The 16,766-nt window shown below is 37.1% G+C and overlaps 2 protein-coding genes across 20 annotated transcripts in view; one reads left to right on the top strand and one right to left on the bottom strand.

Moving 5' to 3' along the window:
- The window catches only part of LOC113518974 (collagen alpha chain CG42342), a 528,837-nt gene that overhangs the window by 8,316 nt on the left and 503,755 nt on the right, over nucleotides 1-16,766 (bottom strand). For 4 of the 12 annotated variants that reach the window (XM_052898576.1, XM_052898567.1, XM_052898569.1 and 1 more), the window contains exons 2-16: nucleotides 16,004-16,074; nucleotides 14,739-14,774; nucleotides 14,354-14,389; nucleotides 12,334-12,369; nucleotides 11,592-11,663; nucleotides 11,378-11,446; nucleotides 9,426-9,605; nucleotides 9,056-9,161; nucleotides 6,297-6,385; nucleotides 5,566-5,700; nucleotides 4,998-5,023; nucleotides 4,411-4,459; nucleotides 3,371-3,475; nucleotides 3,041-3,085; nucleotides 2,587-2,640 (exon numbers count right to left, since the gene is read on the bottom strand). In XM_052898576.1, coding sequence (XP_052754536.1) covers nucleotides 2,587-2,640; nucleotides 3,041-3,085; nucleotides 3,371-3,475; nucleotides 4,411-4,459; nucleotides 4,998-5,023; nucleotides 5,566-5,700; nucleotides 6,297-6,385; nucleotides 9,056-9,161; nucleotides 9,426-9,605; nucleotides 11,378-11,446; nucleotides 11,592-11,663; nucleotides 12,334-12,369; nucleotides 14,354-14,389; nucleotides 14,739-14,774; nucleotides 16,004-16,074 — 1,109 coding nt within the window. Of the gene's footprint in view, nucleotides 1-1,178; nucleotides 1,768-2,586; nucleotides 2,641-3,040; nucleotides 3,086-3,370; nucleotides 3,476-4,410; nucleotides 4,460-4,997; nucleotides 5,024-5,565; nucleotides 5,701-6,296; nucleotides 6,386-9,055; nucleotides 9,162-9,425; nucleotides 9,606-10,142; nucleotides 10,197-11,377; nucleotides 11,447-11,591; nucleotides 11,664-12,333; nucleotides 12,370-14,353; nucleotides 14,390-14,738; nucleotides 14,775-16,003; nucleotides 16,075-16,766 lie in introns of those variants that run through there. The other 8 variants (XM_052898578.1, XM_052898570.1, XM_052898577.1 and 5 more) reach the window with 7 other exon arrangements.
- LOC116413830 (uncharacterized) lies at nucleotides 74-9,110 on the top strand. Of its 8 annotated transcripts, none has more exons than XR_008253255.1 (5): nucleotides 79-279; nucleotides 1,656-1,865; nucleotides 2,397-2,466; nucleotides 5,012-7,704; nucleotides 8,974-9,110. XR_008253255.1 is itself a non-coding variant. In XM_031914897.2 (4 exons), the coding sequence occupies exons 1-4, from the start codon at nucleotides 149-151 to the stop codon at nucleotides 9,031-9,033; spliced, it is 498 nt and encodes a 165-aa protein (XP_031770757.2). In that variant the 5' UTR covers nucleotides 84-148; the 3' UTR covers nucleotides 9,034-9,062. The 8 variants fall into 8 exon arrangements, 3 of the variants coding, with proteins under 3 accessions (XP_031770757.2, XP_031770755.2, XP_031770748.2); XR_008253253.1 differs by lacking the exon at nucleotides 2,397-2,466 and having other exon boundaries at nucleotides 85-279; nucleotides 1,656-1,789; nucleotides 5,012-5,188; nucleotides 7,612-7,704; XR_008253252.1 differs by lacking the exon at nucleotides 2,397-2,466 and having other exon boundaries at nucleotides 85-279; nucleotides 1,656-1,789; nucleotides 5,012-5,188; nucleotides 6,741-7,704.

Raw genomic sequence — 16,766 nt, 5'->3', positions numbered from 1 at the left:
GCGAGGCGCGCCGCCGGCGCCGTGACCGCTCGCTCACACTCTTAATTCGTGCTCGACAACTATGTCTTCTATTATCCTTTCCGGTATGTACAGGTGGCGGGGGGAGGGGGGAGGGGCGTGACGTGACGTGATAGACGCGAGTCTAGTGATGGCGAGCAGCGGCGCGTGTCAGGCCGCCGGCGGCGCGAGAGAGCCAGCCCCGGCGCCGCTGCAACAGTTGCAGCCGCCGCGGCGAGCAAGCGAAGCGCAACGGTACTGGCTCTACGTAAATCCTTATAGGTAATCACAATAATTATAATATTACACAGGATTAAAGATGATATTCATTAATAAATAGAATGATAATAAACAGGCAATTAGGCATAATCTAAGAATTTGGGCAATTTAATAAATACTTATAGTTCGAGTAGTTATAACATTGAAAGATATGACGAGACGCTCGATCGATCATACATACTTACAATACAAACGGTAGTTCTATGTATAGTAGATATATGTACAGTGTACAGTGTACACGCCACTCAACGACACTCTCATATCACATACAATTAATGATAACTATACATCTATACAAGTCGCTCGATAATGTTTTATTGTAATATATATATATATACGTACTTACACGTACCTAGTGAGGTATCACTTACAACAATACTTGGCACCCATTCTACACTTTAAGAATCATTTGCCAAATATACAAATACTTTAAAAATAGTCACTCTGATCGTTGGTACATATTCTAAAGGTATCGAGTACAAAAAGTAAGTATTGTATTGTACAGTATCGCTATACAGTGTGCAATTCGAGACAATAGTTACAAATATACGATCCATCGCTCCATTGTGAACTGTTCAAATTATTATTGCTAACTAGCTGCACTAGAATTGCTGAAAACCAGAGCCATGTGCCAGCAGCACGAATGTATGGGGAAATTTATCATCATTATGATGTTAATTTAGATTTTTAACCAAACTTTTTACAGCACCAGTGCTCTATAACAAATCGATTTTATTTTTCTTTAAATATTTCTGCAACAAAGTTAACGATTGACAACTGACTATACTTTATTTGCATATTATCTTTCATCTATTATGCGGAAACATTAGTATCTGCATTAGCAAAAAAAAATATATTTATTAAAACATAATTTTTAATTTTAGCTTATTTTAATTTATCTGCATTTTTAAGCAGGTATATTTTTCTATCAATTAGTTTCAACATTGTTTGTTTCCTTGATTGATTTCAGTAGCAATTTTAGTATATATGTAATGTTTGCAGCTGATATTCTCTAGTTCATAGTGAAGCGGCGGAGATTGTTTCTTTTTAAGTATGTAAGACTAGTAGCTATTTAAGTTTTAACGATACACGGATAATTAACCTACGTAATAGTTTGTTGTTAGTTTGTATCGAAAACGATTGTCACGAACAATTGTGGACAGTGGTGACAATTATGTCAAACATCCAAGTCATTGGCGAATCGAAATTACAGATTTTATAGATTACATTAATGAAAAATATTATCATCTTTGTTCATATCTGTAGCAACACTTACAGCTAAGTTTGGTAACGTCTCATCTTGCTTATACTACGACGTACTTAACACTAAGATCCCGTTACAGGCTAAATGGAATACGTACAAATATTACAATTTACAGAGTGGGCAGGCGGCGCCGGCGGCGGGGGTGGTGGCCGGGCGGCGGCGGCGGCGGCGGCGGCGGCGGCCACATGTCACTACGTGAACGCGAAGTCGGGCGGCCAGCGGTTCTCCTGCGCCCACACCGCGACCCGGGTTAGTGAACACAACGACCCACTAGCGAGAGCCACCTCTCTGTACACGTGCATGGCTCCGTATCTAAACTGTCTAGGTAAAGCCAAATCAATAAGTTCTATCGATTTAAACATAATTTAAAAACTTTCTACTTCTGGTTGGTCTCAAGTAGTTCGCCTGTGTGGTCTTTTGTCTTTCAAATTTCTCTTTATGCGATATAACATGTTAACAAACAAGTACCATATAGTCTAGCAACAGGATTATCCCAATAAGAAATTCAACAATGGTATAGGTATACCTAAATGAAAGTTGAAAATAAAATTTCCCCATTAGTCCACGTAATCATTATGAAAGAGTTAAAATTTGATCTATAAAATTATGCATCTTGCCTTTTTAATTGCATAAATGCATAATGCATTGCGTATTACGTTTCTGGGATGAGGTATTCTGCTTTCTAGTAAGAATCCAAGAAAACCAGTAATGTAACTATGTATAGCTTAATAATTTAACGTTGGAAATTGGCTTAAAATGTAGCGAGATTAAGGCTCATAAAAAAAAAAAAAAAAAAGTATCGAAACATATCGGCTATGAAAATATTCCTTAATTTATGATTTCCTTTCTGTCGCAGACCATGAGTCATGACGCCGCACTGGGAGGTGTTATGCACGTGTACAGTAGGCGCTTGGATGTATTAGATGGTTAATTGTTATTAATGTCACTCTAATAAAATACTGCAAAATGCGTGTTAATGGAAAAAAAAAACTAAGTTAATTACTACAACATTTCGAAAAACTTCTATAGTGTGTGCACGAACTTACCCTGGGGCCGACGTCGCCGGGTCGGCCGGGCTCACCCGGCAGGCCCACTGGCCCCTGTAATATACGATGTTGTGTAAATGCAATGAACATGACGTATTGAAACACGTACACGTGAAAGTTTGGATGTTTTTTTAATGGGAGATAACACTGGCGTGGCACCAGTGACGGATGACAGATGAGGATGAAAACAGGTCAGTTAACCTATCCTGACGAATTCAATTAGAATTAAATACGATGGTTTCCATGGGGAACCACGTGGAGATCGACTTGATAGGGTATATTGGTGGTGATGGAGACATTTGACTCCATTACTAACAATTCCTTTCCACCTAGTTTGGATGTTTGAACATTATTACTCAATCATGTTTAAACGGATCTGAATGAAACTGTCCCCAGTTAGATGGAGCTACAATTTTAGGCCGTATTTAAGAAAGCTAGAAATGTTAATAGTTACCGGTAATCCCATAGGACCTGCGTCTCCTTTTTCGCCTCTTTCACCCTGAAATATTGTCATGAAGTAGGTAAGTTGTTGTTCAACATGGAGAGATGAAATTAAAATAATTTTAAGTATTTGGTAAATAACAATGGTACTAAAATTCAGACTAACATAATCAACGTAAAATAAATTTGATTCTAATTGTAAACTTGTAGATATATTCTACTCAAAATCATTATATCTATTGAATAGTAATATAATAGATTTGTAAATAGGTAAAGTGATTATTAGTACGAACACGTTGTAACGAGCTTGTTAAGGTTTATAAAACAAATGATATAAACGTACCGCTTTCCCGCGCACGCCGGGCTCGCCCTTGTCGCCCTTGATGCCGGGCGGGCCCGCCACGCCCGGCGGCCCCGCGGGGCCCGGCGACCCCGGCGGGCCCATCATCTGCACACAACGCGCTCTCTTACTCATCACACTTACAAACATATTCCTTACTGCGCAAACGCAACAATTTGGCACAAAAGGAATAAATAACTTTTCTCTAAATATTTATCCAACACACATTTTTTTTAAATTTCTCCAACACATCTTTTACCCAAAATTACTAAAAAAATATCCGATATGGTATTATTAGTATTATAAATGGCTAAATCGCATTTCTGAAATACACGATAGAGGTTTACATGCCTAGTGAGTAATTCGTAGAGTATATGTAAGATCCTCATCAATCATACATGTAAAAGTGTTTTGGCAAATAAATATTTCATTTTATATACAATTTCAGACGCGTGATGAGGTCCGTCGGATATAAAAAGATTGTCACTGTAGCATGAGATAAAAATAAAGCACTGACTTTTTTATTAACAGTGTAATTTACAAGTGCAATAAAAAATATATATATATATATATATATATATATATATATATATATATATATATATATATAACTGCACTTACCTGTTCAAATGTAAAGTGGCAAATTAGCAGTAGTAGTATATGAAAGTTTTAGTAACGACAATTATAGTTTTAATAGTAACTTGAAATGACAAACAATTAACTCGTTTGCTACCCACTGTAGGAATGGTTAGCACAGCGTATATTGATACCCTTGAGGCAAAACGACGCTGGAGGACCTCCGGCATGTGTATTCATCCCTGAGGTTTAATGTGTCATGCCTCCGCGATCAAAGTAACTTTACTGCCATTTCTCTAGTTTAAGTCTTCCTTACATTATTACCTCTCGTTCCAAAGACAGATTTTAGAAATTTTATCAGTGAATAGTTTTTCTGCTTATATATTTATATTAATAGGTACCCGATTATTATTTATCTATGATATCATTTGTTTAATTGTATAAAAATAATTAAAACTTAAACTTACAATTTCATGTCCGTACAGCTCGTATCCAGTGCCGTCTCCCTGCAAGTTCAACAGTGGGCATAAAGATTAACAATTCATTAACAGGACGCGGGCTTTAGTCCATTATTTGTTACTATCCTCATAATAATTTGACGAATACACTGATATCCCACAGTTCGGCATCGGGCAACTAGTTGGTCACTGGGCAAGCCTTCTCGTAAGAGGAGGATATCAGTTTATTATTACCTCACTGCAGAGCAGTGGCTTGGTTAGTGTTCTTTTTTTGCGTCTGCTGATAGTTAGCTATTCCCCGTGGATTTCACCTAAACAAGCCGCTTTTCCGAGTCCGTGGCAGTTACGATATATCACTCAGTTTATTTATTAATCAAACAATTTTGGTTGTGAGTAATTTATGAAATTTACATAATTAGGTCAATCTTAATATATACTCGTAAACATTTCGTGTCACGACGTTTGCTCACGCTAATCTCCGAAACAATTTAATTATTTTTTTTTAATTTTTGTGTATTGAACTTAAGACATAGGAGAACTTCTAGTCCGATGTGAGCACTAAGCATGGTAAAGGTTGGTAGCATTATATAGTCACCTGTCTTCTCCTCAGCTTTCTGTACTTCTGGTCGGGAACCGCCGCCGCGACGTCGCCGAGAACATGCAACATACGAAACCCCAGCGATACGTTACTTGTGCGCAGCGCAGTGTGCGTGGAGCGGACACGGGCAGTTGGGAAGGACAAGTGGTGGTATTCACAAAACTACATTACCACATATTAGGAACATAGGTAATATCAGGAAAAACAGGGAAATGTTCAAAACTTATTTTCATAGTAACATTTTTTTATACAATTTGGAATGCAAAAAAATGCTTCTTGTCGACTATGTCACGATGATGCATCAGGTATGACCGACATGAACAACACTACGGACGTCACAGAACACCCTATGCCATTTATGGTACCTTATCCGTCGCTGTTTTTAGATATAAGCTCTTTTAATGTTAGAGCGTAAATAAAGTTTCATATGAAAAAAATCAATTCTGCGGAAATAATGTTCTACATAACAGGAACTATCTTTACGGTTGTTTGCTTTCTTTTATAATAGTTGTAAATAGATACGTGTATGAACATAGTGTGCGTAACGACATGAATCGGTTACTCACCGAGTCGCCCTTGTCCCCCTTCTCACCCTTGAGGCCGGGGTAGCCGGGCGGGCCGGGCAACCCGGGCGCGCCCAGCATGCCCGGCGAGCCCATGTCACCGTACTCGCCTTTTGACCCTTTTGGACCCATTTCACCCTGCAATTATATTAAGATTCTTTGTACTATTTTTTTCATGGTTCATTTCTGTCATCAGAAAATTATTAAATAAAATACGTTACACGCAGGGTTGCCAAATGCTACTTTTTGATTTTTACCCAAATATCAATTATTTTTTCTCTGAATCGAAATGATTTCCTTTACCCAATCATGTTTTGCTATGTAACAGCAAAGTACCCTTCCTTTCGCTTAACTTCTCTTGCTTATTGTTTTGTTACCTTCATGTGTATATTTTATTGTATCACTATAGAATTTACAAATATAAAAACTGCCAGAAAAGTGTCCAAATTTCTCCAAGCCCAAAATTGATTCATTATTTTATATAAATAAATTTCTCAAACAGAATTTTATTTATATAAAATAATGAATCGCATTACCCAATCTGATAACACTGCGTTGATTACTTGCTATATATACCGACTTCGGCAGTTTTCGTTACGCAAAAGTCTATTTTTTTCTGACACTTAGAATGGCAAATAAGCTTTACATATTAAACAGCTCGTTAAATGCTGTAATTTGAGCTTAAACAAAAGTTTACTATAATAATAATAATAATAACAATGATATGTTGTTACCGGCTTGCCGGGTGGACCTTGCACGCCCGAGAGGCCAGGGGAGCCATCTATGCCTGGGGGACCGCGGGGGCCAGGCTCGCCAGGTTTACCTAACACACAATATGTTACACATTGAGTAAGTCACCAGTCAGTATTTGACATTATAAATGCATTTAAGAAGTATTATTTTCTATTATATTACCTCCCCACACAAGTAGCAAATATATCTATTCGTAGATACGTTTTCGTTACTACACGCATGAGAAAGATTAAGATGTTTGATATTGCTCACTCTTCCTATACACGTATGTAGTAGCAAAAAGATATCTACTCCATCACTTATTTAAGGGGCAAGTTAATTTTATGTCCAAAAAGAAATGTATACTACGAGACTACATTAAACTCGCTATCTACATACAAAGTGTTAATAAAAAATGTTAATTGTGTAATTTACCTTTTTCGAAGCAAGTGTGGCGTGGTGAGTTCGGGCTTCGAAGCTTTTCTAATGTCTACGAACACGACAGAGCAGCCGCAACCCGCAAACGTCAATAATAAAGCCTGTTAATCTATTAATTGAAGCGAAACGTGTCCGCGGTTGTCATTTGTACCACAATTCATTTGGCCCCAGAAACATTCAACGCGGGGTTCAGTCACTAGCGTACACCGTGCGCGCACATGCTTCATGCAGTTTAAAGTCAACAGGGAGCTTCCAGACGGTCAGTTTTCTATAGTTTCGCCTTTTAGAAACAGAAATAGAAATGAGGCTCGCGATGACAAGTCGAAATTCTACTAGCGATGTCGTCGCTGCAAAACCTCAACATAGAATAGAATAGAGGCTGCAGATTCGCGCGACTCCTAGAATTCTTGGCGAGGAACATACGTTTCGGTACTTTTCAACGGTGACAACGTTAATAGAATGTCGCTTCGTCTGAAGATCTCGTACAGAGTCGCTTTTTAGAAATAGAGAGAGATGGCGGGCGAAGGAAGTAGGAGATGATGAGCGGGTGGATGCCGGCGCGGTTACCCGCGTAGTTACCCGCTTGCCGCGCTTGCCGCGCGCGCCCTTGTCGCCGGGCGGGCCGGCCGGCCCCGCCGCGCCCGCCTCGCCGCGCTCCCCGCGCGCGCCCTCCGCTCCTTCAACCACCAACCACACCATTGTCGCCACCTGCACTCTGCGCCTCGCCTCACTCGCTACGCCCTACACCCTCACCGCAGCGCGCTGTTCACTTTACGGATACTGAGTTGCGTATTGATTTTTAGAGGAAAAATCATATTCCGAGTGCTGGTCATTGAATATATAATATTTTCTAAAACCATTCCCTTCACTTTTCTCCAGAACTCTAACGAGCGATTAGGAGAACGAAGCATATAGTACTTTGACGTAGGAGAAGGAGAATTTGAAGTGAAACCCTAAGACGAACCATCCGGTGTACGTCAGTAACAATATTTATTTATTTATTTGTTAACAATATATCAGTATTATATCCTTCTCCCATAATATAGGGGTTATGAGGAATCTCAGCGTCCACTGACGGTAGAGCGTAGAACAAATTATAATTTTCTTTATTTCTATGTGAATAAAGATATCTCTCATGGTATAAATATTCAATTGCATATCTAGACTTTCAGGTTTAACAAACTCCTTGATGACATTTAAACCCTTGTGTTTGAAAATACTACTCATCCATACCATTTATTTAGTAAAAGCTTATTTAAAGAATAAACCACTACGACTTCTACACTACATGTCTATCTATGTACATTAATAACAAATGGCAAACAACCAACTACAACTACACCTTTCCGTCTACTTACTGAATATTTTAATTTAAGCACAACAGCTTTGTTGTTATTTGGTGCCGGTGTTAGTTAACAAGAAGTATACATTCGAAAATGAAAACTGTTGTCAAGTTCCGTAATCATAAATATCTCTGATCATCTGTACAATTAACTGAATCTATATTTGGCTTTATTAGTTTAGTCAGATCAGACCAGATTTGACAGTCCTCAGAGAGTACAGTGTGATTTATGTAATCATAATAGATCAGTGTTGCCTTCTCTAGGATCTGTAGTCTTCCATATTCGTACCGTACTGACTGAATTGTAACTTGCTCTTTACCATTTTATATTTTACACATACCTAAAACTTATTGATAAATTTTCCTATAACATTCATCCTTTAATATCCAACATATGCAATAAAATCCAATTATGCTAATAAAATATCTGTACTTCTTATAATCTTTACAGTTATTTTAGAGTTTTGTCTATTAAAGATACTCAAATATGCCATATATTTGTATCAAATATAAGATCTACTCAAGTTATTTTTAAATGATTACTAAATCTCAGCGGCGGTGTTAATTCTTCATTTTTCAAAATATGATAAAATAATCATTTTCAAATGTATGTCTTGCTAACCGCAGTTAGGTGTATTATTGAAAAATAAGCCTTGTTAACAAGAACCAACAAAAATAATGGTGTTAAGAGGAAATTAAACTTTATACGAAATCAGTCGACTACTATATAACTACAAACACTTACTAGAGAATACAAACGTATGTATAGATGTGTTTGCTTGTTCTTTTGCATTTGGAAAATATTAATCAATATTATAAATATAAATTATATCAAAAATTTTGAAAAGAGTTTAGAATCCATCTTAAAAAATAATAAAGTTTGTTGGTTCTTGTTATAGCTAGATATCAGGAACGACAAGCATGCCGGGTCGGCGCGGTTCCGGCGGTCACGGAGCTAGTATAAATTAAGCGGGCAGTTACCGGGCGGGCCCGGCGGACCCGGCGGGCCTTCGATGATGCCGGTGGGGAATGCGTCGCCCTTCAGCGTCGTCGTGAAGCCGCGCTCGCCCTTGTCGCCTTTGTCGCCCTGTATACACGGAGATTATATTAAAAAAAAAAAATAGAAATACACGCATAATTTATAACTGTAAATAAATATTAATGCTGGAACATGGTGTTTTACAATCTCCATAGTCCATAGCTAAATTATGGTTTGTATTGTTCATAAGTGCCAATTATATTAATTTATTATTATATTAATTTCTTTTTTATTTAATTTGAAAAAGTTGGAGGCAATATATGGAGATCAATGTACATATAATGTTTTAAGTTAGTAAGGAGCATAAATTACCTTAGGTCCAGAAGGTCCAATTGGACCGATAGGTCCTATGGCGCCAGGCGGGCCAGAAGGACCGGCGGGGCCGGGCGGGCCGGCGGTGCCCGCGGGTCCTGTCCGCCCGTCGTGGCCTGGCAATCCCTCCGGACCCTGCGGGCCTGCGGGGCCAGGGGGACCCGGCTCGCCGGGTTCACCCTAAAAACAATCATGTTAGAACAAAATATAATAGAAACAATCTTTAATAAACTTGATTTATAATGTTGATATATTATGATTCTACCATTATTTAGTGGTACAGTTGGAATGTTATATGCGGAGAAGAATTTGCATGAAACTAGACAGTTTTTTTATATAATTTATAAAGTAAATTTACATGTATATAGTCAAATAATTTACTGTATCAAATAATATCCTGGTGATATTAGTAATATTTTTTAATTAAATATCTATATATTCTCTGTTTGTTAAATTAGAAAAAAAAATGCTTTAGTCAAGAAAGTAAGAATAATATATAAATAATATGACTCCACCTACATAATGTATATAGGAGATTTCACAACGTGCACTTCTAAGTCGACACTACTGTTACTGTAACTCACAACAAATACGTATAGCATAAGGATAAAATACAGCTTTATTAACATTCTCCTTGCTAAAAATATACAGTTGAAAAGCAGAGTAGAGGTGTGTATGTGTTGCTTGGGAGGGCAAGCGGCGGCAGGTGGCACTCACCTTGAGCTGTATGATGGTTTGCGCGGAGATGTTGTGTCCGGCCGCCTGCAGGCCCTATGTACATACAGTTCGTCTAGTAAGTACAACAGCACACGAGCCATGTGACATGCCAGCCTCGCCACATCGCGCCACGCGCCACGCGCCACGCGCCACGCGCCACGCGCCGTATGCGTTACGCGGTACTATACACTATACTGATCCATACAATTAGCATGGTTGTATAATTTTAAAGTTCAGTCGATAAAGTCACAAAATTCTCTATGTTGAATTTGTTTTTAACAGGGTGAGACTCTATTGTCTACTCGTATATAACGGTTGTCTATTTGATAGGTCAGATACGAAAACACTAAACAGGACTGTATTTCAATACATTTTTGATTACTGGTGTATTATCAGATTTGATTGACCTATTATGATATACAAACTTAAGACTTGGCTATTGGCTATTTGACTTGAGAGCTTGAGATCTTTTGAAATTTACAACGGTAGTTTGAAATTTTTAAACATGGTTAAATATAAAAATTGGTATTTACGGTATCAATTACTGCATTTTTATTATACTGTATAGTTTAATTAAAGCACCCGTATCGAGGATTTTCACATATATTCCTTTAAGGTATATACTTGTATATAATATACCTAATCGATATTACAAAGTACCTATAATATAATCCAATATAAGTCATATTTTACATATATTTCTTTCCTGTTACTTATTGACAAATAATGGCTGTTTTGTATTTTGTTTCTCTTTTAATAAATCTTTAGAAAATCTGCTCATTACTAAAAGGCTTCTAATTGTCTCTGTGCTGTATGAAGATGGCAGACGGCGTTGGCATGGCATGGCAGATGTGAGGCACTGAGGCTTTACTAACTACTAACACATAAATACATAATAAAATACCAACCAACAATTATCAGATAGATATATAGAAATAAAACATTAATGATGCATCATGTTTGGTTTAAAAAAAATATTTACATAGTTATTAGTATTTACAAGTTAAAATAGTTTAAAATAAAAAATATCGTATCTGATATGTGTCGGTTATTCGAATTGTTTAAATGCTTTCAAAAAAAGAGGCGCAAATTAATCGTAAAGCTGACGTTCCGTTTGGACTCTTCATTACGTCCTAAGTACGAAAAAAACAGACTCGTAGAAGCATATACGACAAAACGATGCCTAACTACGGGACGAGGGCTGGCGACACAACAAGCGGACAGTAATGTGGTACCTTCACGGCTATGATCTCCGCTGTCGTGTACGGACTTATTTTAAAGTTGTCCACTGATCTTTTTACACCCTGCAATTGTGGTAATTTATAATTTAAAGTAATAAACAGTAACTTATTTATAAATAGGTACATTAATTTACGTGACGACGTCACTTCACTTATATCTTTATGAAATACTAAATAATAGATATATCAATGATGTTCAAATATTCACCTTGACCGCTGAGAATACATCGAATCCAGGACTGCCGTGTTCACCTTTTTGCCCCTTGTCCCCCGGTCGACCCTGGAATATATAGGTGGAAAAAAATTACTCGTTGCTTTCACAGTCTTCGTTGCTGATGGTTCTTGACGTTTGATATATGACTATAAAAGTGTTTCATTTTATAACTGCATCTAGGTGCTTTGTTCGAGCGTTTAAAGCCCGAACCTGTGTCTTACAAACATCTAAACAAGTTTTAGCATCTTTACATTTAGTATACCAATATTTTATTATATTTGTATTATAACGTAACTGTTGGTCAAGTGCCACCGTTGCTGATTTGATTTAACTGCAAAATAGTGACTTGACGTTTCCGTAATTATTATTTACCAACTAAAATATCCAATAAAACGTAGAGGTAACGACCAGCAGTTGACAGTTGTTGATCGAACGTCGACCAATATGGACGCATGAATTGGTAAGTCGCGTTAATACAAATATATTTAAATTGTAAGGTTGTGGATCTGTTAAACATCAGTTGAATTCTTTTACAATGGCATAAGTTTCACTTCGTACCCACGACCTCTTAAACATGTTTACTAATAAACGCATTTATTCTTATAATACTAGTTCTGTAACAAGGATTTATCTTCATGAATCAGTATTTAATGTCTAAAATAAAACCATTCATTGATAATATAGATAAAAGAGTATTAAAATGTAACGCAATAATAAAATTGATGAATCAACTCACCGGATCTCCTTTCGGTCCATCCAACCCGATGGGACCCTGCGGATGATAGTAGGTAATGTTCATTATTCAAGCACTCGTTAAATATAAAGTGGCAAATGTATTGGCACTTCATTCTAATAGGGTTCTACAAGTAAGGTAAAGGTTCAGGGGAACGTGCTTGAAAATTATATCAAGTAGACAACATTGGATGCAAATTGTGTTATTAAGGATCTTTGCATGCGGTTAAAATGACGTTTCTAGACAACGAGCGGAGACCGTGATGTAATATTATATTAATTTAAATAATTAGTGTTGCGACAGGGAGTCTCGTCTCAGGCTGTACTCGTAAGTGTGTAAAAGTAGATAGTAAATAGACATAGTGTTTCAAGTGTTGTATGAATAAAAATACAATTGCCAGTGTCAGGAGAAGCTATAGTTTTAGATACTAGCAAGGAAGGAAACATCAACCTTAGAAAACCAATAGTTACGACCAATAGTAAGCAGTCAATAGTATAATCTATGGGAGAATTTGATATGAATGGGTTTTTGGTTATAAACATACATAGTAGTATACTCTTTGAATACAACATTAGTGAATACATAATATTTACGACGTAAGCACTTCCTGTGCTGTCAGTGTAGGTTTTTCAATTATATTAGTATAAAAATAAACTACGCAGTATAAAATCGGTAAGTAAGGTAAGACACGCATATTATTTGGAAGGCGCCAAGTTAGTGTGTTGTGAGAGTGGGCGGGCAGAGGCTCGGGGCGCGGAGTCTGCAGCATCTTTACAACTTTATTTATATAAATACTGAGGTAACACTGTGTACAATGTGTAGCTTGTGTTCACAATCTTGCATACTCTAGCACGATTAATTTGTTTCAAAAGGAACAAAACAAATGAAATGAATGGAAACTCATGGTTTTCAGTCTGGAAACAGTTTCCCGGTTTTCCTTATAGAATGATACACTTACATAAAATATCTTCTACACTCATAATAAATCTGTAGAGAGGTCAATTCTGTACATGAAATATATTCCCAAAATAACTATCAGGCGGTGATTAGTGATCGATACTGATGCCAAAAATGCAATCAGTAAAATTTTTGTCTGTCTGTCTGTCTGTATGTTCGTTATAGAAACAAAAACTACTCGATGGATTTTAACGAAACTTAGTACAATTATTCTTCACACTCCCGGGCAGGTTATAGTATACTTTTCATCACGCTACGATCAATTGGAGCAGAGCAGTGAAGGGAAATGTGTTTGTTACATCAAAACCACTGAACCGTGAGGAAGGACATAGGCTACTTATTTTACGAAAAACGACGGAAACGCGGACGAAGTCGCGGGCAATAGCTAGTAAACAAATAAAGTAGCATTGTAAGAAGAATGAGATATAATGAAACATTTTAAATTTTGTAAACGGAATTTCATAGCGTGCGTTTGATTCTATTTGTTTTTCACTAATTGTGTTTTATATTCTTTGAGTCAATAGATTTAATTATTAAAATTTGATCATTTATAATCTTTTTATTACTCTCTTGCGTATTAATTATGTGAAAAATTAGGAAACCTGCACCGATTGCGAGTTTTCTTTTTACAACCAATACATTGATATCGCATTGGTCCGGTTTTCATTTTGTTCTCCAGCTCTGAACTCGGTGTATATATCGGTAATATATATTACATGAAGCATATAAAGTTAACCAAACAAGCGTCGCGTTGATATGGGCACGAGGAAAGCGTGTTGTTTTTACTCAGCGGTCGGTCTATTATCACGCTCGTATCCGACTAGACGATAGCACAATTAGATTTAGCAGGTTTGCACTCGTAAGTCGATGACGTTGCAACTCCTAGTAACTCAGAAAGTGACTTAATTTGTTTATAAAAAGTTGTAAAGAGCTGAAGAGCTCGGTTAGTAGACACCGAACACACTACAGACAGGCAAGGCCGGGGGCGAGGGGCGAGGGGCGGGGACCGGGGACCGGGGTGTAGCTATAACACTAGGTAATTCGCCCGGATACACCCGGATCTTACCATGAAACCTCGCTCGCCTTTTTCGCCTTTGCTCCCCTGAAACGTCACATCTGGGTACAACACACCATAGAAAAATAGTACTGAACATGAAAAACAAGAGAGATTGGAGTAGATGTGGGGAAATATGCAATTAATTAACGTCGCCCTCTATAATTTGTTACCGATGCGACATCTCTCGGTATAAGTTCTTCATCATAAAGTGCTATGATAGTAATTAAAGTACCTAATCACTTTATTATTTCTTAATATTATATTTCCATTATAGATGGCGCGCAAGAATGAAAGTAGAGGTGATGAATAAAGAATTGTCAGTAGGGATTATACATTTTTGAAAGTAAAAAAGTTGATAAAAAATAAGAAAATAATAAATTTAACAATTAAATACCGGAAATCCATTTTTTCCTGCCGCCCCAGTTAAACCCTGGAAACGAAACAAACAAAAATAAAATAAAAAAGAAAACAGATAACATTATGTACCTACTTCCTTGTATAAATAATAAATTCTATGTTTATTTTATATTATTAAACAAAATATTTAAAAAAATCTTAGAAAATGTAACTCAATAAAAATTAAGAATGTTAAGTAAGTACAAGTATTGAATACATGTCTATGAAGGCGGAATGGCAACATAACTATGTAGTTACCTACATGTTATAAATACGACATCGTTCCTTGTTATATTTTGGTTTTATGCTTTATAATTTATTTTTTTTATATCACAAATGTAAGGCAAACAAGCATACAGCCCGTCTGATGGTAAACGGTCACTGTAGTAGTCTATGGATAGGACAGATCCGTTATACAAGCGGTATTACACACAAAGGGAGGCAGTCTCGGCCTTAGATTTAAGGACTCGATGCCGCCTGTAAGCTTGGAATCGTCGACAGTTTTTACAGCCCGTCTTTGAACATTGAACAATTAATAAATTCCTTTTGTCTTGTACAATATACAATAGTGTTGGCAAACATGTCATGTGTAACTACAACCCTGATATTTTTTTTATACAACTTAGAATGGCAAACACGCTGACAGCCCACATGATGGAAAGTGGTAACCGTTGCCTATAGACATGAGCAGTACCATGGACATAACAGAGTATATTGTTTCGCCCATGATACCCCCTGTGTAATAGTTATCGTGACTGTTATTTATATTATATTTTGTTTTTTAATGCTGTTTAGATATATTTTTTTTTACTATAAACTGTTAAAAATTCCTAACTATAGAATTATATTATACGCTGGCGAGGCACCAGTGACGATAATGACTGAGGAGGAAAGCAGGTCAGTTACTCCATTGCACAAGTATTAATCACGATGGTTTCCAGGGGGACCGCGTGGAGGCCGACCTGATAGGGACAGCCTGCTACCAATGTAGCCGATAAAGCCAATTACTAATATTCTCTATCTCTTCACGCGGAAGTGTTGTATACATACAAAATTCTTAGTTCTCTGGAATGGCAACGCACGACAGGTATCATGGGCGACATAGTGTACTCTGTTATGTCCATGGTATTGTTCAGGTCTACAGGCGACGATTACCACTTTCCATCAGGTGGGCCATTAGGTTGTATGCCATTCTAAATTGCATAAAAAAAAAGAAAAATGTTTGGAGCGGAGCATGCACGGAGACAGTGAAGGTGGACTTACCGGTGGGCCTGGTTCGCCGGGGTCTCCTTTCTTGCCCTTCTTGCCTCTCTTGCCGGGTGGCCCGGGAGGTCCTGTAAACGCATACAGTTCATTCTATTAGTATTACATACTTTATATACACAAGTATTGGGCATGCGATTTTTTCATTAGTCACTAATATGTTTTAAAAATGATCTGTACTGGTAAACAGTATCCACAGCCATTGGTTGCCCGCGGACCTACGTGTAAATGACCACTTTAGCGATTGCTCATTGTACTTAATTCTTACATTTGTATTTTTGACTACTCGTAGTTTTTGTTCATGATTTTGTACGCGTGAATTTTGGAAGTAGAAAGACCAATTCAATAGAGCACCTCTAGGTGATGTGTCAAGGGAAAATATACGCTAGGTTTTAAGTACACCTATAAACTACGTTAAATTTGGTGCACCAATTTTTATCCGATGCCGGAATAAATATAGACAGACTAAAATTACAAAAATAATTAATTCGGTTGTTGGTTTTTCATTAAATATTTGTTATATACTGATATTGTCTAGTTGTAATGTTAATTTTTGTATATATTGTAGATAATAATGAATGATTGTAGAGAAAACAAATGAATATCTAGTTATTTACTCACTAGAAGGTGAAACTAAATGTTTGCGGAGAAAAACCTTAAATTATATTGTTTTTATACAATAAAAGAGTAACAACGAAGCGTAAAATCAGCCTGATGACTCTTGTAGCATCGGAGTCAGTGGTCGTATGCATTTGTTGTTGCA

The sequence above is a fragment of the Galleria mellonella genome, unplaced genomic scaffold (assembly GCF_026898425.1).
Source record: "Galleria mellonella isolate WM207_F2 unplaced genomic scaffold, CSIRO_AGI_GalMel_v1 utg44, whole genome shotgun sequence".
Lineage (NCBI taxonomy): Eukaryota > Metazoa > Arthropoda > Insecta > Lepidoptera > Pyralidae > Galleria > Galleria mellonella.
This window is presented reverse-complemented; position numbering and strand designations above follow the sequence as displayed.

Bases quoted from the DNA above. Each gene is read 5' to 3' on its own strand.
- LOC116413830 (XM_031914888.2), top strand. From the start codon at position 149: ATGGCGAGCAGCGGCGCGTGTCAGGCCGCCGGCGGCGCGAGAGAGCCA. The intron at 280-1,655 runs GTAATCACAATA...TACAATTTACAG, and splicing joins CTCTACGTAAATCCTTATAG to AGTGGGCAGGCGGCGCCGGC. The intron at 1,790-5,011 runs GTTAGTGAACAC...TCTTCTCCTCAG, and splicing joins GCGCCCACACCGCGACCCGG to CTTTCTGTACTTCTGGTCGG.